At 38.3% G+C, this 26,366-nt stretch overlaps 1 protein-coding gene across 1 annotated transcript; it reads left to right on the top strand.

The window, feature by feature from the left end:
* The first annotated feature begins 1,130 nt into the window (after positions 1–1,130).
* On the top strand, positions 1,131–26,265 carry si:dkeyp-19e1.3 (USP6 N-terminal-like protein). Its single transcript, XM_026919318.3, has 14 exons — positions 1,131–1,493; positions 14,651–14,723; positions 17,385–17,470; positions 17,782–17,821; positions 18,312–18,392; positions 18,533–18,640; positions 19,559–19,668; positions 20,595–20,643; positions 21,802–21,922; positions 22,119–22,213; positions 22,299–22,364; positions 23,282–23,381; positions 23,535–23,687; positions 24,530–26,265. Exons 2-14 carry the CDS (start codon positions 14,658–14,660, stop codon positions 25,591–25,593), a joined length of 2,139 nt encoding a protein of 712 aa, XP_026775119.3. The 5' UTR covers positions 1,131–1,493; positions 14,651–14,657; the 3' UTR covers positions 25,594–26,265.
* Positions 26,266–26,366: the final 101 nt, after the last annotated feature.

Raw genomic sequence — 26,366 nt, 5'->3', positions numbered from 1 at the left:
AAAATTATGTTAATACCGAATTATGGCCAAAGCATGTGGACACCTGACCATCACACCCATATGTGCTTTTTGAACATCCCATTCCAGATTTAGTCGCCCTTTGCTGTTATAATAACCTCCACTCTTCTGGGAAGGATTTCCACTAGATTTTGGAGCGTGGCTGTGGGGATTTGTGTTCATTCAGCCACAAGAGCATTAGTGATGTCCGGCTGATGTTGGGTGAGGAGATCTGGGGTGCAGTCGGATTTCCAGTTCATCCCAAAGGTGTTCAGTGGGGTTGAGGTCAGGGCTCTGTGCAGGACACTCGAGTTCTTCTATACCACCCTTGGCACACCATGTTTTCATGGCCCTCGCTTTGTGCACGGGGCATTGTCATGCTGGAACAGGTTTAGGCCTCTTAGTTCCAGTGAAGGGAAATTGTAATGCTACAGCATATAAAGACATTCTATACAACTGTGTGCTTCTAACTTTGTTGCAACAGTTTGGGGAAGAACCACATATGGGTGTGATGGTCAGGTGTCCATATACTTTTGGCCATATGGTGTATGATGAAAAATTTTGCGTCTACATTTTCACACAGTGTAATTGATTTGTGTTCTGTGGGTGGGAAGTTCATGAATTAAAACTGATGATGCATTTTTGTGCCTAATATTGAATAATTCGATGATATTCATAAAATAAATATGCATAACTGCAATATTTTGGGAACCCTGGTCTACAGGATGAACTGGCATAACTGAATTATGTTTTATACATAAAACATTACCGCTAGAGGGCGCTTACTGCCATATTTTTCACAAGTAAGGCCAAGCTATATTAGGACAACATTTTAATGTCAGTTACCTTGACATGTCTTATTTCCCCCATTGCATTATGGACTCTTTAACGTTTTCCTACCTCATGTTTTAGGACAAATCTAATTAGTTTTCATATACACACAGTGTACAACCTATGTTGTTGCCACAAACGATGTTTGTGAAATTATTTTTCCCCCAACCTGTATTCCGATAAATATATCCTGCCGCGATATGATTGGCTAGTAGTTCATACTCACGCAAGCTCACTGTCCAGTAAGCAGTCTCATGAATACGAACTGGCCAATCCTAGCGCAGGAGGCGGGACTTCTTTTGGAATCGCTCAACTCGTATATGCCTGTTTTGACGAACACTGATGGAAATTTTCAGTCATGTGTGGCGATATGTACAGCCTAAACGGAAAAGAAACAGGCTTCATCTGATCCAGGTTGAATTAGTAGCAGTGTGTGGATTAATTTGAATCGATTCGCTCGGCTCGCGTTGAAGAGTCGTTTGACAGGAACCGAGTCGTTGTGAGTCACTGCGCTGACTCGTGTTGGCGTTCAGTTGTTCACATGGAGCCAAGTTAGAATGGATGTGTGTCGGGTTGTCTCACTTTCTGCTTACCTGAGATAGGAAACTATGAAAAAAGAGTGTTTTTGTAGCTGCCTTTGGGGTGCAGAAGACCTATCCTAAACGGTAAGTGTTTTTATAGAAACAGAAACATAGTTACACGCCTTCATTTGCCAGCCGGATTTCTGTGTTAGAGCATGGTGATGGTGATGGCCGAGGAGAAGCTGACTACAATACACACACACACACACACACACAATGTAAAGTTACTTCTTTTAGGGCTAACACCATACCCGGCGGTATAAAATCACCTGTAAACAACATTTTAAGTGTTTTTTAAATAACTTATAGCGTTTTTTTAAACTTTATAATAGTTTATAGAAAATATTTACTTGTGTTGAAAACATGAAAGCGATGGAGGCTTTAAAGGCAAAGCAGGTATCGTTACATTCCTGTGTTTAGATAATGGAAACTACCATTGAATCTGTTTTTTAATGTCTGTCCTTGTGCAACTTCTCGCCTTTTTCTTCTCCCTATTACACCCCCAGCAGAAAACAGCAGCCCAGCTGTTTGTAAGTGATGTTACAGTGAAAGCTGCTGTAGAAACCAGGCTGCACTGCATTAGTTGAGCTGTGCTGTACTGGCAGCCTTACAAACACTGATGGAGGAGCTAAATTACAGTACTCCAATATTCCAGCAGAAATCCCATTAAAACACCCAGTGTGTGAATGTGTTCACTTTAATGTCCACAGTGAAGCTAAACAGGATGCAGTGTGGTCACAGGCCTGCTTCCTTCAGCTCAGTACACGGGTGTGGAAGATGTCAACTTCCTATTCAGAGGCCATCACGCTGATCACAGAAACACATCAGCACAGGCATTTGTCTTTTGTGTGTGTGGAGAGTTTTATTCATCGAGATCATTTTTGACATTTCGAGTAGTAGTAAGAGAGGGATGCTTGTAGCTATGGGATAATGTGGATTGTGATAGTTCACTGGTTTAAGAAGTTAGTGAAATGAAATTTCAAAACTTTTCACCTTACCTAATTGATTACCTAAGGCATGTTTGCTTTAGGGGTCTACTGCTGTGATACTGTACTGATACTTAGAAACACTGGATCGGTACTGGAACAGATTTGAGAATTATTTCTTAGCTGATGTACTGATGTTTTTTTATGCCGTGAACATGTTATTGCTTGTCTTAAAGCATGCAGTGTCACAACTGTGATGTTCTGCATAACCTGGCAACATCAGCCTTTAGACAGTTGTCTCAGTCACTAAGAGGATGTCATTATTGTATCAGTATATGGTTCCCATCAATATCAGTGACATGGAAAATGGAAGACATGGGATTAGGGCATCCCAAGTGTGATTGTTTAGGTTTGTGTCCATATGGGTTTCCTTTAGGTTCTCCGGTTTCCTCCCGCATCCCAAACACATGGCTGTAGGTGGAATGGCTACACTGAATTATCCCTAGGTGTGAATGTGTGTGTGTGTGTGGTGCCTTGAGACTGGTTTCCTTGTACCTTGTGCCCTGCTTTCCCAAGATAGGCTACTCATTCACCGTGACCCTGGCCAGAATAAAGCGCTTATCAAAAATAAATGAATGAGTTTTGTGTGTGTGTGTGTGTGTGTGTGTGTGTGTGTATAACCCAAACTTTCATTTGGCCAAACATTTTTCTTTACGTTTCGGATCTATTGCCAGGAGCGTTGTGAGTTCATATCCCAGGAGTACCAGAGGAGCCACTGCTGAGTCTTTGGGCACAGTTTTTGACTTCTCATCTTGTGAAGTCACTTGGATAAAAGTGTAGACCAAATGAATAAATGTGAATGATGTTGAAGACATTTTGCCACTTGGCCAAGCAGCTTCATCATTCAGATACTACTAGGCATTTTACTTCTTTGTTTGGGGAGCAAGAGAGCATTTTAATACAGCATCAGGACTATGCCAAGCTTGAAGAAGGAACAGTTGGATAATTCTGAGATTCCTGAAGGATCATCATAAAAAGTAAGAAGAATACTAAATAGATCTATGTGCTGTACTCTACTAAAAACCTCTGCCTGGAGCATCTACTTTTGTTCTGACTGACTGTCTGGCTGAGCAACAGTGATGCACAAATAGCGACGCACCAATATAAACATGTCCTCATTGGTGGTATGCAGCGTAATGTCCGTTCATGGTGGTTAAATGTGGAGCAACTTCTCCTTCAGATGTGGCTAAAAAACAAGGGCTTACAGCTGAGAGGATGTACATGTTGGTACAGTATTACCAGGGTGGCCATGTGAATGCTTTTGTTTAACTTGGATAAGTACAGTATGAGTCAGAGTCTCACACGATGTGTCATTTGCAGAAAGGCCTGAATTAGACAGTGCATTAAACCAATGTCGACATTTTCTACAAGTGTGAAGTGTGAAAGGCAGAACTTATGATGGATCAAGGGCTCTGGAAACATTTGTTGTAACTTGTTGCCCCTTTAAATAGAACAAATGGAAAATGTATACAAGAACGATCCTTCCCAGACAGTTAGAATTAATCAGTCATTAATTCTATTATCTTCACAACACACTTAAATAAAATGAATAAATGCAGAGATGTCTCAGAAGTTAAGCTAAACCGTTACATACGAAGCGTGTTCTGAATAGACCTGAATCATTTTGTTTTACACTTTGTCTGATTCAGATGAACTGAGACATCAGCATAAAGGAATACAACAGCATTTTTCATCTCAACTTTTTGCTACTGCATCTGTAGTGTAATGTGTAATTAACACTGACAGAAATTTAAACATATCTCTAGTCTGAGAAAAGAAAGAAAAACTGTTTACTGAAAACTCACTTATAATAGAAGTCTAAGGGCAGTTGTTTGGGTGCCAATTTTTTTTTTTTTCAATGCTTTCATGAATTCTTCACTCGAATGTGTATAATTCATCTTTTCAGGGACAAGACTACTTCATCAGAGGAAAGAATGTGCAGTTGTGTTGTCAACTTAGTGTAACTCAAAGTAAACACATAAGAGCCTCAGTTTCAGCCTGATGGTGCATGGATACAACAAAGACCTTAGAAAATACATAAATGATTGGAATTTCTCTTGACTGTACTGCTCCACAGTGGGAAAGTCAGTAAATGATATAAAGGTGCTGAAAAAAAGGTTTTTAGATCAATTCTGTAAGAGAGCTCTTATTGGTTCCATAAAGCAATGGTTCTTAGAGTCGGGTTCATGAAGCAAAGGCAGGGGTCCACTATTTAGTTATCTTTTTTTTCTATTATTTATTATTTTTTTAATATTTAGTTTTCTATTATTCATTCATTCATTAATTTATTCATGAAACTTAATAACAAAAAAAGAACAAGTAGACTTGTTCTTTTAGAGGAAAGCTGAAAAAAAAAAAAAACAGAATATTACTGTACACATTTGAATAATGAGCTTTATAGAATATTTGACTAGATGGATTATCTTCATGAAATAAATCTGTACTAAGGGGTTACAGAAAGTATGAGACCCCCTGCTTTAAAGAAACGTTCGGTCCATTATTCATAAACCATTTTTGGTGTTGCCATGTTGGTGGGATTTCTAGTTTTTTGTGGTGCCAAGAGAAATGGTCAATCAGTCAGAAGGTTCTTTAGGAGACCAAAATGTGGTATCAGATTAAAGAAGCATTTCTAATCCTAAAACCTTTATTGTTAGATTGTAGTCATTTTAAATTTACATCAATCGCATATTCTATTGATGGTATTCAGCAACAAACCTCAAGCTTCCATGATAAGTGAGTTTCAGTGGAACAGGTCACAGGTCAGTACAGAGAGCTGTTAATTACAGCATACACTGCAGATGCAATGGCTAGAGCTAAAGCTGAAAGACAGTGGTTTTTCTGTAAAGAACTTTTTTGTGTGCACCTCTTTACAAAAAGTAGGAATTTTGGTATCAGTGACTGTAGTGGTGTTTTCTTCTCTGTACGGATTGTACAGATCATGTCCATGGCTTCTGAACTGGCAGAAGATCACATGACTTAAATGATTTTTCACGACTGAACGAGTGTTTAGTCAAAACAGTGTCGATTAGATCTTAATTAAGCATGTCAAGCGTTCTGTATGAAGCCTGCCTTTACTTCCTTTGTCACTGGTTCCTGATTGTTGACACTGGTGAGCACCATGAGTACAGTACCCAAAAGCTATGATATAGTGTCTTACTTCCTGGCTGTCAGGATTACAAAAACATAAAGTTGCTTTGACATGGCTGATTTCAACTTGCAAAGATGCTACTGATAAATAAATGTTCTCTTTATAATATTAATCAGAAACAGTCATCTTACGGGTTGGTGCTTTTTATTATGTGAAAGTAGAGAGACAAACACATTTTCACATGTTCCGAAATGTCCATACAAACCCTGTAAAGTAAAAAAAAGATGAAGAATAGTGCAGTAATTTCTCGTCAGTTGATCTCTCCTGCTGCTTTTGGGCGATCTTTATGAACAGCTTGATGGCCAGCTGTGTGCACAATCTCTCGCTCAGAAGACCGAAACTGGTGTTGCAGATCTTTACCTTCTGCACACTTTCAGTGGTGAACTGAAATCTCCTACACAGGCTCAGTAATGGTCCTGGTAAGTGCAGGGAAAAGTGTATTTTCTACAAAACATTTATTTACACTACCCTTTATGTAAGTGTTCTGCATTCTGCAAGTTCCTCAGTCGGTTTTTGCTGCAACCAGACACAGTTCAGCCTTGTGCTGTTCATGACTCTCTAAATGATGATAGTTTTACTGTTCAGTTCATTTAAACTTTATTTCTTTCCACAGAAAGAAAAAGGGGTAGTGTATAACACAATGCTTTTTGGCTAGCTTATGTTGCAGCGTGGCATGAAGTAGTAATTTGATAACGTTTCCCCTTTTTTAAATTTATCGATAAATGACTGAGCATATTTTTTAACTGTTTGTAGTTACAGTTAATGTTATGGAACATCCGTGACATCACTTCTGTTATAAACAGTCATTCCCTCACCAGCCTCTACTATATTTTCTCTCTTGAAGTTAATGAGACCAAAAAAAAAAATGTTATAGAGAAACCAAAAAGCGTAAACTCTTGAAGACTCTCTCGTGTCAGGAATGTTACTGACTGTCACACAGCACTGACACTGTAGACCCCTTCTATAAATGTTATGTAAACATTTAACAGAAAGCTTCCTCACATCAACAATTAAATAGTTTTCTTTGTTAAACAATAACAATTTTTTAAAAATCCGTTTATTATTAGCGTTATACTTACAAGTCCCTGTGAATTCAACCACTCTGTAGTATAGCAGTATTTAACTTACAAGCAACACAATTACACTAGAAACAGAAGAGCAACATTGCCATGGACATGAAAATAAGTATAAAATATTTTTGCTATTTGAAATAAGTGAAAAGAAATATATGGTGATACTCATTTTTATTCTTTACTTTGATTATCAATATATTTAGGCCTAAATTATAAGCTGCATTACACGACCAATGAATGTCTTTAATTTGTGGGAGTTCCGTCTTTCTAGACTTCTAGGCAGCTGTTGCTGTATTTTTCTTTTTCATTATTAGAGCCTTATTGGGAATGTTTCTACCCATAAAAATATTTATAAATGAGCTGTAGGATGTTACGTGATGTAAAACCTAAATTTCTGTTTCCCCTTTTAACCAGTGGAAAATCCTATTAGCACACGTCCTGTGACTTTGTAGTGATTGGGGTTTGGTGTTTTTAAAAAATTCGGCCCATGATTGTAAAATTAGGAAGAAGCCCTTTTTTAAAAAACTTGTTTTCTCTGAGATGAAAATGTGAGGAACTGTATTTAATCGTAAATCTACTCTCGTTCTTTGTGTAATGGCATGGATCTAGTAATTCATCCTGAGGGGAAAAAAAGAAAATCTGCATTTAGTTTGTTTATGTTGGAGTATTTTGTCTGTTTATTAGTTTATGAGTACGGCCATTTTAAGGGTTACACCTAGTAGTTAAATATCAGTCAAGGGGAAATCCATAACGGATCTGAAACTTTGTGTAATGCTGCAGTGTTTCCTTTTTAATTCCAGGCTATAGACTATGGCTTGGGAGGTAGTGTGACTCTTGTTTCACATCTCACTGTATTTTGCACACTTTCAGACCATCGGAGCATGCAAATGGCTGTAATGGGCTGTAATGGTCTTTAATAATGCACCAGTGGTAAGGTGCATATTCAGATATGATGGAAAATTCAACCTGGAGCTCATAGGGTAGATTAATGAAAAAAATACTGTGATATTTTTTTAATTGCATAATCTTGACACTGTTCTATTCAGAATCAGCATGCTAAAAATATCTTGTGCATATCAGCTCACGCATCATGCATCTCTCAGTTTTGTGACATGTTTTGTACGATGCTGCCGTAGACTGAACCGTGTAGACGAAAGAGCATTTTCGGCACTCCAGCACACTCTGGACTGAATGGTGGGACCAGGCAGTATGATGATATAATACTGATATTGTGATAAATTATATCACAGTACACCTTTCTAAGATATCACAGGTATCATCAGTATTTTTATATTCCGACTCTGATTGGAAGCTACTAGTTAGATGTTAAAGATTTTTTACTAAATTTTTACTGAAGTTGTTAAATGATAAAATTTTGTATAGAATTTTTTTCCCTGTCCTTTCAGTGTTAACTTATTTATTTTATTTTTGTAGACATTAAATAAAGGTAAGTTTTGACCTTTTTTATGTTTTCAGAAGGCATTGCAGTGAGAGAGAGAGAGATGGGAGATGTAGGAAAAGGTGGTTCGAATGTTCTGTCTGTTGCATAAAATTAAACGTCAAAAGAAAAAAAATTTGACTAGAAAAGCAGGGAATAATTTGAGAGTTTGCTCAGTTCAATAATTATTAGTTTTTGTAGAGCATATGGTTGATAACACAATCTAAAGTTCCAAATTAATTCATCTTTCTTTCTTTGGTTATGGAATGTGCATGGAAACACAATAAATTTTATTTTTAGCCCAGAGTGTGTTTATCCAGAGTCCATGACAGTTTGGTGATTTTTTGTTTTTTTTTTTCTCCCTCTTCTCCCTTCTTCTTCTCCTGTTCTAAGGGTGCATTCACATATGCAGTGTTTGGTCTGTTTGTTTCGAACCCTGGTGCGTTTTTCCTCTTTGATGCGGTTCATTTGTGCAGGTGAGAACACAGCAGTCACACTCGGGTGTGGACCAAAACAACCAAAACAATCCGAGCGAGGTAGTCTCTGTGGTTCCAGTCAAGGTTTCAAATGCAGTGAGAAATCAGTACGATCCTGAATCAACCCAAATACAGGAAGTGAACCAAACATGTTGTGTGTTTTGGTTTTCGGATGACAGTTTTTTGTAAATGTGAGCGGCCGAAATGGGCTGCGATGCACAAACTGAGCCAAAGTGCTGTGGAAATGTGATGTGTTCTGGAGATTCTGACAGACAAACATGTGATACCCAAAATAGTTATTTCTTTAATTATCTAGTAATGTATTGAGCGTAGCTCCATATTCTCCATGCTTGGTTGTTTTTTAGGATTTCTAAGTAACATCCATGTTACAAAGGTTTGTATTTACCTTTTTTCTGTGGTAGTATTTCTGACCATAAGGTTTTATGCATGCAATTTCTTTCGTTCTTTTAATAACATGGAGTGAGAAAACAAACCTCATAATAGAAAATGAACCAAGTGTATCAAACAAATGGTTTAAAAAAACAGCTCTCAAAATAACAACCAGGTTTAGTTGGTGTGTTAGGCCAGCGAGAAGTCATTTCACTGTGTGCTCCTTAGAATTTAGAGTTTCACAGTGAATACTAAAAGAGCTGAAAGAGCTTAGAGATGGTCCAGAAATGTTGGTCTAAAACAGAAGCATGAGCGGATACATAACATAAAAATTATACCACAAACCTAGTCCATCTTGACGTCCTGCTGCCAGACATTTACACTACCAGAGACATGTTAGACACTAGTTATACACAGGGATGTTGCATGAAACTTTGGTGGAAAGATTGATGAACTAATATTTCCAGTCAACTGCTAATAGACTTTTTTCATTCAGTGTCTTATACTAGCATGAAGATCCAGATTTGTGCTGTTGTGCTGGCCTGCTGGGATTGACCCATAGTTCATAGCATCCTCAGAGGATGTTGTGCTGCTCCACAGACAATGGCCCATTGTAGCTGGCACACTCCTGAATGAGCCGAGAGAGGCAAGAATAGCACAGTGAAGGAAGATCAGCTGCTTCGAAGCCATTTAATCTGTACTAAAACTGTAAGACGGGGTCATACAAACATCTGAAATGTTATATGTGTATGCTTAGTAGTTAAAAAAAAAAATTAGTAACACTTTTAAAAATGGCTTCAGTCTCAGTATTTAACGCAACCCAGTGATTAAAATGTATTCACAGTATATCACAGTGTAGGCCAAAATCAGTACCATGCAAACCTGGCTTTACCACAGTTATGTTTCACACCACCGGAGAGGGGATGTAACAAAGTATGATTATTTTCTTACTGTATTTAAGTTTGTTTTTTTTGAAGTATGTGTGTTTTACTCAAGTTTTTCTTTCACTTAATACTTTCTGACTTTTACTTATTACATTTTAAAAGAAAAATCTCTGCATTTTCAAACTCTTCATCACTATATCTCTCTAAAATCTTAATTTTAACCTCATAAGGTGATTTATTTAGCATCAGACAGCTTCAAGGAGTTGATCTAAGCTCCTACTAAATACAGATTTTAACAGATCCCTAATATCCATCACTATAATCTTTGTTGCTGCGTGCACTTCGTATTTATCAAGAGAGGTGGATTGTGACGGCTGGATATTAGCATTCAGCTAGTGTGTATCATGCTGTCATGTATCATGCTAACATTGGAGAGATTAGGAATAAAGCTGTCGATAGTTAGCCGTAGCTAATGTTGAAAGGGGCACACATTTATGATCAGTAACTAAAATCAGTGTGATTTGAGGCAGACGATCTTTTTCTTGTGCATGTGGATCTTTCTTGCACTTTTACTTTCATACTTTAAGTTAATTTAAGAGTTTATGCTTTTCTGCTTGAAGTCGAGGGAAGAATTTGAGTCTGTACTTCATCTTTACCAGAGTATTTATTTAAATGAGTAATTCTTTACTTTTTGCTTTTACCATCTCTGCACATCATATTGTCTGTGCCATGTTGCTGAAGCGTTTGGTCATAGGTCCTGCTACCTTGAAACACCAGTAACTAAAATATATATGGTAACAAATAAAGGCAAAATCCCAGATATAAAGCACTTTATTCAATCTTAGTTTTCCACTTCCACTCGTATTTTTCTTAGGCCATCTGCTCCTCAGTCCTAGTCTAGTCTCCACGTCTGGGCTTGATGAATAAGTCATACCTAAACACAGACCTAATCCATGTTTCCTTTTTTTTCCATTCATTCTCCCCGTTTATGATTTCCGTGTAAGTCTAATATTGTGTCCAGATTTGAGATACTGAAGGAAAATGAAGACCTTACTGTATATTGTTTTGTCTAAAACTCCTACCTCGTCCCACCACTAGCCCCCACACATCCTGCTCCGGTTTATCATCACACATTCACATCACATGGACAGCAGATGAAATGCCACCTGTCTAACAGGACTGCATTCAACCACTAATGATCTAAGCATGTGTTAGCTTTCCTTTAGTTAAACTGGAGAGGGAGCTTTCAGTTCATGGGAAAGAATGTGGTCTAGGGAATGGGCTGTCTGGGAGTGGCAGGTTTTGATTGTCTTTTATCCTCTAGACTATCCAATGGATAAAGATGATTATTAAAAATTGGTAGGGACCCAGCAGGACTGGGCAATATGAGGATACGGTATTGATATTGTAGTGAAGTACATTACAATACACTTAACAAAGAATATTAGGGCTGCACTAAATTTTCAGCCTAAAGTCATCAGAAATGGCAGTTTCATCTTTTTTTAACCAAATGAGAAAAATGAATGAAAATTTAGAAAAAGATTAAATAGACCTTTAACGAAGTGTCACATTTAACACTCTACAAATAGTAAATATTTTTCCCGCAGTTGTATTCAAACAGTTGGAGCGGCAGCAGATGAAAATGTTGACTGCATGGAACCGTTTCACAGTTTCTACATGGGGTATTAGACAAACAATTTTGTGAAAGTACTGTTACAAAGTTTTACTGTGTTATAAAGCAGATATTTCTATATGAAACATAACATGCATCACACTTTTTAGGGTTGCCAGAAAAACAGTAGTGCTGCATTTGAAAATTAACCCTAAAAATAACTTTGCTACATTAACAAACATTCACTGAAAGAGAGGTAAAGTAAAATATTCTGTAATAAATCACAATTTTAAAGCTTGAAAACTTTACAAAAATGTTTTTTAAAGATTCAAAACGGTACAAAACATCAAATTGGCTGCTTCCAGTTTGTAATTGTGATTAAAAAAAACATAAAGGTTATGAATAGATAATGCAATACCCATGATATCTTAGACATGTATTGTGCCATAATTTATCGTGATATCAATATTATGATATCAAAATAAGCCCTAATACTTAGTAGTAGCTGTGGAAACCTTTCACGTTTTTCTATTTATTTAAGGGTTTGTGTGCTATAATTTTTAGCACGTACATAGTTTTGGAACTTAACAGTATGAATGCATTTTTATATGTTGTAGTGTTGTGCTATATCTGTGTGTAAGATATGCCTTCATAGTTCACTGTATTTCGTTTTAATGTATTTTCACTATCACATGTAAGATCATCACAGAGAGCAGTTTCATGTCTGCTTGCCTTCAAACAGTGCGTGACCAGTTCAGCAATCAATCTAAATATGACATGCAAAGCTCTTTTGCTTACAGCCAAGTCATGTGCAGGCTTCACTTCTTTTAGTTCACTACAGCCAACGTAAATCCACTGTAGCACAAACCGTGTTATATGCTAATAGAAGGACCAGTGGCCTGTTTTATGGATTCCCTGCATTTCTGTGTGGACATTTTACATTTTACTACTCTCACTTGCATCCCCATGCAATAACTCAAATCGGACAGACGAGTGAGAATCCAAATAAAGAGTTACAGCTGTGAGCCTAGAGAATGAGTTGTCATAATTTATGCATTAGACATGCGCTTTGAGTTAATAGGTGATAGTACAGGTGGTGGAGTAGAGGCTCCATGCCTGTTTTGTTTTTTTTTTTTTAATGCTAAGACCACCCAGGCTTGTGGCTCAGAGTATTTACTGGTGCTTATACTACATGACCTCTAAAACTATTCTTAATTACTTTACCATCTAAAATGACTAATACCCAGTGCTCTGTTGTGTGGAACAGTCTGTGGAAATTCTCAATCAGGTTCTCACTACAGGCGTTAAATAAAAAAATAAAAAAAAGATTTTTATAAGGAATCAAGGAATATGCTTGATTTTTTTTTTCATTATAAATAGACTAAACATAATCTGAAAGTAAATAGCTACTATAATTTAATGTTCGTACAGTGTCACAACATGAAAATGAAAGTTGCAGGCTGTACTTACAGAAAGGGTGGAACTGAATCGCTTGCATATTTCTTGCAAGTGTCGAATTATTAAACCTTCATCTATTGACGCAGGCTGATAAACAGCACCTTTTATTAATTTTTTAGCTGTTTATTCTCTAAAAAGCAACAGTTGTCATCCTTAACTCATTCATTATTTCCACCACTTCCTGCTATCCAGCGCTCTATTTTCCTCCTCTTCTCATTTATTTGACTTCGTAGTAGGGAAGTCCCTCTTCATTTTTAGAGAACTTTATGCACATTGACTTGCATAAGCTTGCACAAGTCACACGCATGAAGGTGGAAGCTGTGTAGGGGGATTTCTGTAGGGCTGGGCAGTATGATTATAAAATCTCCTTATTGTGATAATTGTGGACATTTTGTGATTGTGGGTATCAGTATCCTTTTAATTCTTTTTTTTTTCCATTATTACAAACTGAATGGAACAGCTGATCTGATTTAGCCTAATTTTCTTTTAAAATGGTAAAATTTGTAGCGGATTTTTATTTCCCCACCTTTTTTTGGTGTTACACAGTTTCTGTCTTTAGATCTCAAAGAAAAGTATCATCACAGGTCTTCACAGGTTATTTTAAATGCAGCACTACTTTTAGTTAGCAAAGCTATAGATCATGATACATATTGTGCATCATAGAAACTGAAGAAGTATTTATCATATCATCCACTCCTAGTTTCCTGAGATGTTGATGTGATTTGTGCAGCTGAGGGTTTAGGGAATTTTCAGATATTTGACATATTTGTGGATGTCAGTGATATTGGTAAACATGTGATAATCAGCCTGGACAATGGTGGAAAAGAGTTTCAAGTGGTGCTACCTGAGCTTTCAGGCATGTGTAGTGTGTCTGGAGTGCCTGTTCGGGAATTTGCGTGTGAGCTTGTGCAGAGTTCAGTGTGCAGATTTAGGACCAGGAGTCAAGTGGCCTGCATTACTGAGTAGGTGAATGATACATGTATGATAGTAGAGATTGTAGAGCTCCAGACAGACATACAGATGATGGTAAAGTCATTTTTGACCAGATTCACTCTGATGTAGTAAAATATTTGTCAGGGTTGACATGGGGTTTGACAGGCTCTTAAAAATCTGCTTGATATTTATGGTTAAACTGTAGAAAAAGACATGTAGAAGAGACACTCAATGAGGGAAAAAAAGCTATCTAATGGCTCTTTCAAAGCTTAGTGTACAGTTATCACTGGGGTGAATAATATGGCGAAAACAAGATGTGATATTAATTGAAGACTTTTCAGGGATACATGATATGCATCACCATAGTGGAACTTTTGAAGTATTCTGAAAGTTATGACTTTTTTCTAGTGAAAAAGAATTCAACTTACAAACATTATTTACATTAGGGGTGGGCAATATGACCAAATTATCACAAGCCATTTTACTGATACACAATATGTATGTTTCCTATCAAAGTACTTGCAAAATAGTAGTGAAAAACTGAGCTGATTCTTTTAATGTGTACAAAAAATTAATTCTTTAGAAATATAACACTGAAAAGGAGGAAAACTTTTAAAAATCTATTAAAAATTTATTTCAATTCATGTGCAACTGTTGTTTTAAAAGACAAAAATGAATGTTAAAATTATATCATGATGGTTAAGATATCTCAAACATGTATCATGGCATAATTTGTCACAATTTCGATATTATAATCATCATATCGCCCAGCCCTAGTTCTCAGATTTCCCTGTTTAGGGCTAAACGAATAACTCTGAATCTTCTTTTTTGTTCCTGTTCTAGATTTGAGATGAAGAAGGACATTGACACATTAATAGCTGAAGAACGAGCTGACATCATCTCAAAATATGACAAGGTTAGTCACATATCATTATGAAGTAGTTTGGTTCTAGCCAAGTTGGAAGGCAGCCATCATAAGCTTGCTGCCACTGAACCTTCCTGTTCAGACAGGATTTTATTTTAAGCCCTAGTCAGGCACTGCTGCAGTTAGCAGCTCACGTTTGAATACAAGCAGGCTTTTGAAATATTGCATAGCAACTACTAAATGTTATGTCTGTGATGATGGCTGTTCTGAACTCGGAGGTAGTGCTAGGGCAGCTGTAACACCACGTCGGCTCTTCCTGCTTTGCTCTTTGATAGTCAGAAGCTATTGTTTCATTATAGCTGCGTGTTTCACTTGCACACACTTGCACGTATGTTTGCTAGAAATGGGGATCTTATCTCCGTCAGAGCTGTTGTCAAATACATGGTTTTGGGTTACTGTTGCTCAGTCACTAGTGTAACCCGCTAATACTGCGCAGAAGTTATTGAATATTGTGGTGACAAATTAAGACTGCAGTTATACTATTTTATACAATTGTACATTTTTATTGTGTTTTAGCATTTTTGCTATTTTCCAGGTTTATTTAAAAATAGAATGATAATGGCAATATGTATATATTTTAACAAAATTGGTAAAATATGCAAAATGAAAATAATACGTACTCAGTGTGTATAACAATGCATAAAATCATGCAGATACAGGTCAAGAGCTTCAGTTAATATTCACGTCATACATCAGAATGGGGAAATGTGTGCTCTCAGTGACTTTGACCACAGCATGGTTTTTGGTGCGAGACAGGTTGGTTTGAGTATATCAGAAACTGCTGAGCACCTGCTGAACGCTTGGGATTTTCACACACAATAGTCCCTAAAGTTTACACAGAATTGTATGAAAAACAAGGATCTGTTGAGTGACAGTTCTGCGGGCAGAAACGTCTTGTTGATGAGAGAGATCATGTTGTTGATGAGGAGAATGGCCAGACTGGTTCGAGCTGACAGGAAGTCTACAGTAGCTCAACTAACCACTCTTTACAAATGAGGCAAACAAAAAGCACCTCAGAAAAGGCTGTAGACACTGGCCTAGAGCGCAAGTCACACTGTTTGGTGGTAACGCAGTTTGAGCAACTATTTTTTCCAACTTATCCCTTCATGGTGTGGTTATTGCGGAACCTCATCAGATAAAAATAGGATGAATCGTGCAGCCTTTCTACCTGCTGAACATATCTATTTTGGGTAACTTCACAGATGAAAGAATGTGCACAGTTCTGTTTGTGGTCACATATAGACAAGTGACAGACCAGTAAGAGTAACATTAACTCTAAGCATGCGTCTTGCTATCACTTGAGTAGAAATTTGCCTTAAACCCAAAGATCTCCACTGGGCAAGAAGTAATCTCCATTTTTTGTGGTGTGTCACATGTGATTAAAGTCAGGAGGTAGACAGAGCAGCTGGGCTGCACGAAAGTAAACAGCTACAGGCTTCTTCTGCACAGAGCAGAGTGACGGATGGATGCCCTGATTTAAAGGAGCACAGTTGGGTGTCATAATGTATATCTTAATTTATATTTGGTAGCCACTGATCAGGGCAAAAATACCAATGTGCAGAGTAGGGACACATGGTTCATTTGATATTAAATACTATTATATTGAGTTTGTATGACATATTGTGATGGGTCGCGATAACAGAATGGTTTATTTGCGCCATTCGTAGTGCACTAACCGCACGAGTCTCTCTCTGACTCTCTCACGCTGTGTGTGCGTGTGAGAAAAATTAGAGCAGGACCACAAATACGAACAGCCAACATGCTATTAACAGCTATTAGATTTTATAAAAGATTAGAGTTGCTTGCTTGGCCAAGTAACTACAGACCAGCAAGTAGTGACAATGTTCATGAGGAGGAATTGATACCAAAAAACAGAGCCACATCTGTAGTTCATCATTTTGGTTTTAGACAAGACCATCTGCTTTCCAAAAGTTGTAAAGTACATGTCAAGCAGTGGTGGAGTACATAACATTTTTTACTTGTGAAAGTGGATTTAATAAGTGCATTTTTTAAAATCTTATATGTATGGACAAATCTAGTGAATAAGAAGCCATTTGAGATTCAACGTAACTGATTGATGATAAGGGTTAAATAAAAAAGGATGTATTAAATAAAAATTTATTAAAACTGTTTTAAAGGTAGTGGATATTCAGTTGTAGACCTAATATTTGCTAGAGGAATATATGCGCTAATGAAATAATGATTTGGGGAATGGGGCTTATGTATATTTTTATTCATTTTTAAAGTTGTTTTATTTGCTGTAAGTAGAGAAATAGTGTCATTGTTGTGTCAATATTTATGCTTCAATAAACCTGGTATATGGCCAAATCATTCATTTTAGGGTTTTGTTCCATTAAAATTGCACTGTATAATTGTACTGTATTAGTTAGTTAATTTCTCATCTCTCACAGTCAGAGCAATATTCAGTAACTTTCCCATATTGCACACTGTTTGTCCATATTTGTCAGCACTAGTACAGAGTGAAGTCAAACAAAGTGAAATTCTACATGAAGGTTTGTTATTTCAGTGTGTAATAATGTGCCTCTCCTCATTTCCCCGGTGTGCTAGTACATACTGTTTTTCCTTGTGCACGTTCTGCTTGTTCTTTGCTCCTGCTGATTTCCCCTGAAGGCTTTATTTGAATGGTTGCAGGGCAGAACGGAGGGCGTTAACATTAACCCTTGGGAGGATGCCAACTATGACGTCTACAAGTTCACGGACCGCTTTGGCTTCCTGCAGTAAGTCATGCAGTGTTCTTCGCTGTCCCACAGCTCTGTTCAGCCAGATTTAGTGTTTGGGATTAAAGATGAGTTGGACATGAGACGTTAATCACTGATGAAACAACTTGCACTTGGCAAGTCATTTCATTATGGACTGCCTGTGTCACCCACAGCACTTTTGTGGGCTTGCACAACAGTGAACTTAAAATCCCTCTGCTAGGGAATGGAATGATTTGTTTTGTTCATATTGATATAACAGGAGTTAGTGTGAACTGCTGTGTGTGTGTGTGGTTTTGTCTAATTTTACTACTGTTGATTTATCTGTCCAGTGAGAAGGAGTTGCCCACACCGAGTACAGTGGAGGAGAAGGTCAGATCAAGACACACATACACACACATACACACACTGTACATACATTCAGGTGGGTGACCAATTAAAGGAAAAAACAGGTCAAGGTCCAGTTGTTCCCTTAGAGGGAAGGTCACTAGGTCGCTGTAAATCAATACAAAGTTATTCAGACTGATCACCTTTATTCAGTGATGAAACTTTTCTGCCCTGATGTGAGTGATCTCTTCCAGGATAACCCTGCCCCCACCTACACTGCCCAGGGGCTCGCTGAATGCTTTGATGAGTATGAGAATGATGTAAATCATACACTGTGGCCTTTACAGTCATCACATAACAACACCTGTGGGAGATTTTGGATGCCCAAAACTTTATTAAGACATTTTATGTTGTTTTTTCCTTTAGTTTGTCACCCATGTGTACTTCATTCTGATGTACGTACATGTTGCATATTAGCATCCATTATCCAGGTTCTTCGCATTCATCATCAGCTTTCTCAATGCTCTGCCCACAGCAAAAACATCAGGAGGTAGAAAGGGTGGAGAAATGGCTTAAGATGGTGAAAAACTGGAACAGGTACCATAACAGTGAGAAGGTGAGTGCTACAAGGTTCCGGTTACTGTGGGCACAGCTAATAGATCCCAATCCAATGATCTCAGTCCAAGTGTGTGTGTGTGTGTGTGTGTGTGTGTGTGTGTGTGTGTGTGTGTGTGTGTGTGTGTGTGTGTGATGCAGATGATGAAGCGTGTTTATAAGGGGATTCCCCTGCAGCTGCGTGGCCAGGCCTGGGCTCTCCTGCTGGAACTGGAGAAGGTGAAACAGCAAAATGAGGGGAAATATGAGGTAAGAGACTTGGGCAGGAAGTGTGTTTGGGCTTTCCTTTGCTCTCTTATAGCATAAGAACAGGAAGCGGAGGAGATCTGTTTGGCCAGACATGCTTAAGTCTTGTTTTTTTGTCCTGGGACCGTAGTCAGTTAAATTGCTTTTAACTGGCCGATTAAAAATGGACGTTAATCTTTTTAAGTTTTTAAGATTCTCAGACCTATAAAAACTTAGGGCTAGTCCAGTGTCACTCTACCTACATGGCTGATTCTTGCAATCCACCACACAATCATGTTCATTTATGTAAAAGATTTGATGATGACAAGTCTCACTCAGTAGGGGGTATTTCATTCCTAATACATCTGCAGGAGAACTGCAGATGTATTAGGAATACATCTTCTATGAGTCATGTTATATATCAAACAGTTAAATCCCACACCGGACTGCTCATTGTCTGACAATTCATTTTGTTTCCTTTACATGTTTACCAATGACAAAGCCTTAGTCACTCTAGGGTATGGGTTTGGTTTTTTTTTTATTTTTTTTTAAATCAGTTAGTTGAACATTTATTTGACACACAGCCTAATTAGCATTTTAGAATTTAATTTTCATGTATGAAATCACTAAAAATTGTCTATTTTGATATCGCAACATGAATTACGATTTCATTTCATTGGCAAAAGTTCATTCATAAAATATTACGTAATACATAGCAATGTGGTCGACCCCCATCCTTCCTCGTAGAATTCTTAGTAATAGGTCCTCTCAACAATAGAACCTCAAGATTTTTCTCTTTGAGGAGGAGAGAAAAAATCTAGATGTGCGCATGACAGCTGATGAATGTAAATTCAGCAGTTTATTCCATATAGCCATTCTGTATTGATGTTATTGATTTTAATTATAGCTGAAATAATGTTTTATTTGTTCTCTCTTTTGCAGAAAATGAAGGAACAAGCCAGGAACTTCTCAACAGAAATCAAACAGATAGACCTGGATGTCAACAGGACTTTTAGGAATCATATAATGTTCATGGACAGATTTGGAGTCAAGTATGTCTCATGCTAAGCTCACACAAATCTAAACATGTCTGTTTTCCTTTAATTTTCTAATTTCCTTTACTTTATTCTGAAGGTTTTTTTTCAAGCTATTGTGTTTTTGTGATTGAGCTCCATGGCCCCTTGTGTTCAGGTGGTTGTGAAATAAACACTTCGGACTTTATAAAGCTGTAACCAAAACAAGAGCCACTTCCTCTCTCGCTTTTTTTTTATTCAGTTTCCTGTAAGTGAGCGAGGCGTCACAGGAAGTAGCAGCCCACCGCTCAGTGCCCAGAATAAATGTGCCGTTTTCATCCTAAACAATAAGAGCCCACTCTTAAGCGCAATGATGTCCTGTGGTTTCCCTTAGTTCGTCAGTGACTCAGAGACTCATTATGGTTAAAACAACCGGTTCAAATTGAGACGTCAAAACCAAGCTTACATCGGGAAAAGCTTTTGTTCACACGAAGGACGTGGAGATGTATCTGGTTGGTGTTATGACGGATCTGAGTGGGATTGTATTCATAGGGTGCCAAAGGCAAACTTTGTTTTACACCATTAAGCAATGAACAGTTCTGTGGTCTGTGTTCACAAAGCAGCAGGACATGATGTGGTTTCACACTTCTGTGTGGTTGAGATGGCCTGCACGTTGTAGAGGAAGTGCAGTGAAATTGCATCAGTGCTGTCTCACCTCAGCAAGGAACATCTATGCCTGCCCCTCTACCCTGTTAACACCTCTGTGCATACAGGAGCAACACTATACACAATTCTTTGATGTACCTGCTTCCTGCTTTCCCTGTCAGTTCTCATTTAACAGAAAGATCATCGCTTCAAGCTCTTTTAAATTCAAGTTATTAAAGCTAATTTCTCCATGTGTATGTGGTCTGAACATAGTTGAAATCAGAGCTTTAAACTAACCACCCCCTTTTTTTTTTAAACAGACAACAAGCCCTGTTCCATGTGCTGGCGGCGTACTCGGTCTACAACACGGTGAGTGTCAGTTACCCAATGCAGGAAATTATGTACTAAGCTAAGCGGAGGAGAGGTGAAGAGCGCTAGCCGTACACGCCTCTTCTTTTTTTTGCCAAACTCTTTTGATTTCATGTCACTTGGTTTCGATGGTGTTAGATAAAGCTCTGCAAAAGAGCATCTGAGCCATGTAGTTGCGGTGATCTGAATGAGTCCAGGTATGTGACAGGAACCAGGTATAAAATGTATGCTAGTTAATGTAATATGCATGATGTAAGGAATAACACATGACAGACTGTGCTGAGTGACAAAGCATTAACAGTGGAGACTCCTTCCATAAATGTTACATAAACATCTCCTAACAGAAAACTCCAGCATATCAACAGTTATATACTTCTCTTCATTGAAGGGTTTTCTTTGTCAACACATTTTTAAATCTTTTTATTTTTAACCTTAGATTATCTGGAGCATCTGCCGTACAAGCCCCTGTGTGAATGAGCTGTTACTATAAAAACAAAAACATATCAGAAGCACATTAATATAAACCTATAATTTATGTTACAGTTGAAACTACTGTCAGAGCTGTGCTTTTATAGAAAATCAATCCACACCTTCTGCTTCAAGAATCAACTGTGCAATGGTATAAGTATGGAATAAAACACAGAGGGCCATTACCGCTCCGAAGTTCATCTTATACTTCAGCGATTTGCCAATCTTAACAATTTTTATTTATTAAAGAACACGTCGTACATTTTAACCGTCGTACATATTTAATGTTGTGGAATGTCTGCAAAACAAGTTAATTCCTATTATGTATCAACTATAAGTTATGCCGAAGAAGTTGTTCATAATTAACTATGTCTGGCTTAATTATGCTGCTTTTCATAATTATTCTGAAAGTAATATGAAAGTTTACTATCAGCACAAGCCTAAATAAGGCCCAGTCAGAGCTAATGGAATGCTGTTACTAGGAAACATGGGAGAAGATCACAAGAAAAGTCAGACGCTAATAAAAATTTGAGCCCACTCTGAGTCCAAAGTTTCTAATTTGGCCTGGATATTGTTTGGCATTATACATTTATTTTGTTTGCAAGTAATATTTTATTTATTCAAGCAAGGCGTAATTGCATCTGTGATGATAACTGACTGGTTGGGTTTTCTGGGGGCTTTTATCTGTAGGAGGTGAGCTACTGCCAGGGCATGAGCCAGATCGCGGCCATTTTACTGATGTACCTAAACGAGGAGGATGCATTCTGGGCCCTGTCTCAGCTTCTCACAAACCAGAAGCATGCTATGCATGGTAAGATGGTCTTATCTACAGTGTGAAGTTTTGTTATTTATAGATACAGGTGATAGTATTTAAAATCAAATGAATTAGACAATGTTTGTAATGTTTGTTCATTCTGAATGCCTGAACTTCCTGAGTGATTAGTGTTCACGTTTTAAATGATTGTACCATGCAGTGTTTACAGTGTTGTCTGTCTGATTACTCCCAGGATTCTTCATTCCTGGCTTTCCCAAACTGCTACGCTTCCAGGCTCATCATGACCAGATCCTGGCTAAACTCCTTCCAAAACTCAAGAAGCACTTGGTAAGGTCCTCTTTTCTAATATATTTAGTTAGATGGGAACTTGAAATGGTTTACAGACTTATTTTTCTGACTCTCTCTTGTTCAGGATAAGGAGCAGATGACTACTGGTATATACACAACCAAATGGTTCCTGCAGTGTTTTATCGACAGGGTGAGCAGTTTTCCCACATTTGGGTTTCTTTTGATTCACCCAGATATCCTACCTAAACCATAAAGCATTGTTCACAAATTGAGTTTCATTGGCTTGTAAGCAAACCTATAAATTCTGACACGACATTGAACAGGAACCTCATGTTCCTCACACCATGGGAGTCCACTCTGTAATGAGATATATGCAGTCTGTTGAATAGAAGAATAGTTTATATATATATATATAATGTGTGTGTGTGTGTGCATATGTATGTATATGTATATATGTATATACACACTTATATTGCACATAGGTTGTCACAGAAGAAATATGGCAGTTGGCAGTCGTAGGTTTTACATTTAAGCTCGTTGGTCTTCAAATACATGGCATGACTCACTCTTTCCAAAAATGTATATTTATTCAAATTAAAGACACACTGTATAGTGGAATAGTGTTGGTACACTGTAGTTGGAATTATTATATCAGTATATCAGTTAATATTGAAAATGGTAATAAATCAAACTAATAATACACCCAAAATATTATTTTTTTTTTAGGTAACTGCCCTGTTATTGCTAGTATACCCTGTATTATAGAAACACAAACCCAAAGTACACCACAACTGGCTTTATTATTTTCTATAATCTGTTTTGAACATAACTGTGTGACAGCCCCCCATTTATTCTCTTACTTAAAACTTACTGACCTCATTGCATAAAACCGAGTGTAAATTCAGTAACAAAACAGTGCAAATTCCTCAGTTTTTGTAGTAGTGTTTCAGTGAACAGTACTAGGAAGGTGGAAACTTCTTGCTGAATCTTTCATATGACGTGGGACAAAAAACATTAGTTATGCTACTGCTTAGGTGTGCAGACTTTAGTATGCTTGATGTTTGGGTCTGTCTATAATTTGTCAACCCTAATGTCTTTATTAAATAGACACCATTCACGTTGACGCTGCGTCTCTGGGACATTTACATACTTGAAGGAGAGAAGATTTTGCCTGCGATGGCCTACACAGCTCTTAGAATCCACAAAAGTAGGCATCACTTTATTTATTCACACTCAGAGATGTAAATTGTTTAGAAGGCTTTGCGTAGTTTGGTCAATTGGTTACGATGTCATGTTGGACACACATGACACGCTCTTGCATATCATGAATAAGTAGAGGAATGTTCTTGCACTTTTTCAGAGCGTCTTTTGAAGATGCCTTTGGAGGATCTGCGAGAGTTTCTGCAGGAGAGCATCTCTTCCTCCTTCCAGCTGAGCGATGATGCTGTTATAGAGCAGCTGCAGGGCGCCATGACTGAGCTACGAAAAATGAAGCTGGATCTTCCTCCTGCACGTATGCACCATTATCTGTGTTTATGCTTTTTTCTTCCTTTTCTTATAAGAGTGAAGTGTTGAGTCTCGGTATATTTAGTTGTCCCTGAATTGTCAAAGTGAGGAGAACCTTCAAACCACCAACAAGGACAAGGACACATCTTTCCTGTGAACAATGCTTCATTCGACTTAACCTGGCAGTAGGAAGTCAAAATTCAGAATTACTTAGAATCACTGCGTTAGAGATACAAAGTGGGGGAAAAACACGGACACTTCATGTTCCTCTTTTCTCAGCAATAGTCTACCCTGCCAACTGTTATGAGTGATGTATGTATGTTAAAATAGTGAACTGTATAGTCAGTGTTACAGATTTAACAAGCTAATATGTCTGTATGTTGATTGATCCAAAGCAACTATTAGTATCTACAGTATAAATAATTTAAAAGTAAAGAAGTGCTTCTTTATTTACTGTTGATGCTGCGAGCAGCCATGTTGATTTGCCGTCACTTGCTGAACTCTAAGAGACCTTCCTGGCTCTCCAGGTAGGAATTCCGAGTTGAAGAGGCGTTTTCTTTTCTTTCAATTTTTTTCTAATCCGAGTTACAGGTTTTCGCCGGAGGCGGTGTAATATTGTTTATAACGTCAGATACCCCTCACTTTTGCACCAGCATTTGCGTGTTTTAGCCTGGATAGCTTGCATTCATATGTTTGGGAGTAAGGGAATGCTAAAGGAAAGAGCTTTATTTGAATTTTGAGTTTCAAAATTATTGACTAATCTATTGAGTCCAGTTAGTTTCTGCACCTAGACAAAATGAGCACTGTATTAAACTAAGTATTATTATTTTTTTTTTTGTATTTTTACAGCTAAAGGTGATGAGCTCCCGAAGAAGCCTCTGGGCGTAGAGCGTCCAGTTGTGCTAACCCCTATAACCTCTGTTCAGCCAGCCAAAGCTCCTGACCAACGCCCAGCTCATCCTCAAACAACTAACCCCACCACACAGAATCAGCCCCCACCTATGCCTCCAGCCAGACCAGTATCCCCGTACACCCAGGCACAGTGTCCAAAACTCCAAATCTCGTATTCAGAGCCTGAAGGCTCAGAGACTGGTGCTGCAGAGGAGAGGCTGGTTTCCTCTTCTGCACGTAATTCTCTGTCGCCGGAGAGTAGAAAAAACATTTTCAAGGCAGACTCGGGTGAATGGCCTCCTCCATACCTGCCCTCGGAGACTGATGTATACAGCGTGGACTCTCTGAATCTCCCTGAACTGCCCCCACCTCCTCTGCCCTGCCTCGACCCAGAGTCAGGGGTTGACCTTTCACCCTCAGGGGAATCGCTCCTACCAGCGCCACCCCAACTGGACCTCATCCAGGCGGATCTGTCTACATCACCGTCCTCCTACAGGTCACAGCGAAACTTTGGCAAGTTCCCTGTCAATTTTTACATCCCGGGATCCCCGAGTGCTCGACGGCCCTCTGAACACTCTCATTATGACAATCTGTCTGAAGAAGATGAGCAATCTGGAGAGAAGATTCCAGAAAATGGGACAAACCAGGAGGACTCAGGCATCTCTTCTCAGCCCTGGCCTGCTCCACCTAGCTTCTTTTACATTCCTGACTCGGCTCCAGTTCCACCGCCAAAGCCCGGCACAGAACACCGTGACACTCGTGGCTGTGTGACGTCAAACTGCACATTCCTTCGACCCACACCCGAGTTTGTGGACCCGTCGTCCACTGTTTCCTCTCCCCTGCTCTCTTACACGGCCGACAGGTCTGCACAGAACCAGAACAACACCTACAGGAATCAACTGCAGGCTCCCAGACTGCCAATAAAACCTGCAGCACTTTCCTCAGGACCCACACCGGTGTGTGCTGACTTTAACCGGATGCATGTCCCAAATCGCCAACCGCCAAAGCCGGTGACCTTCTAGCACAGGAAACTGTGCACTCTCCTTTGTGCCATTGCAATAAAAAAGAACAAAAGAGGCCGTGTTGTGTGTCCATGATGGTTAAGATTTTCCCAACGTCAAGCCGCTTTTTAAATTCTTGTGTATTAGAGTCACCTTTTAGTGCTCAAGAATTTGTTACTCATTTTGTGTTTAGTGATATCTAATGTAGATTATTTTGCTTCATTAGGGTAGCTGTGTGTTTGTGCACATGTACAGTACATGTGCGTGCGTGTGTGCACATACTGTGTGTGCGTTCGTGTGTTAGTCTGTTATATTCTTATGCTTTGGTTCTTATGTTTTGTTAGGTTTTGTTCCTTTTTTTTTTTTTTTCAAATAGTAAGTCAGTTGTCAGTATTAAAAATCCTGATTTCTTACATTTGTTTACAATTCAAGGTAAACTAGATTATTATAAGGGTGCCATTATTTTGTGTATACAGTAAGCATACACAGTAATACTTTCAGGATAATCTACATTACACACTCCTCCCCTTAGGCATTTTGAAGGGTGTCCAGAAAAGTTTTCTCATAAATGGCTTGCAGATTTAAGTTCTTACTGAAATATTTTGAATATGTGTGTACAGTGGTTGTTTAGGCAGCTTTGTGTTCTTTGTTTCATGCAAAACTTGTCATGTACAGTGTAAAACACATACTTTACTGTAAAAAAAGAAATGTATGCCTTTTCCAAAAACGCTGTATCATCAGGGCTGCTGTGAGGACCTGAGTTTTGAGGTTACTCCTCTGTGGAGTGGTGTAAT

Source organism: Pangasianodon hypophthalmus, chromosome 9 (genome assembly GCF_027358585.1).
Source record: "Pangasianodon hypophthalmus isolate fPanHyp1 chromosome 9, fPanHyp1.pri, whole genome shotgun sequence".
Classification (NCBI taxonomy): domain Eukaryota; kingdom Metazoa; phylum Chordata; class Actinopteri; order Siluriformes; family Pangasiidae; genus Pangasianodon; species Pangasianodon hypophthalmus.
This window is presented reverse-complemented; position numbering and strand designations above follow the sequence as displayed.

Excerpts from the sequence above, each read along its gene's own strand:
- si:dkeyp-19e1.3 (XM_026919318.3), top strand. The coding sequence starts at position 14,658 with ATGAAGAAGGACATTGACACATTAATAGCTGAAGAACGAGCTGACATC. Across the intron at positions 19,669-20,594 it reads ATGGACAGATTTGGAGTCAA|ACAACAAGCCCTGTTCCATG; the intron begins GTATGTCTCATG and ends TTTTTTAAACAG. Across the intron at positions 21,923-22,118 it reads CCAGAAGCATGCTATGCATG|GATTCTTCATTCCTGGCTTT; the intron begins GTAAGATGGTCT and ends GATTACTCCCAG.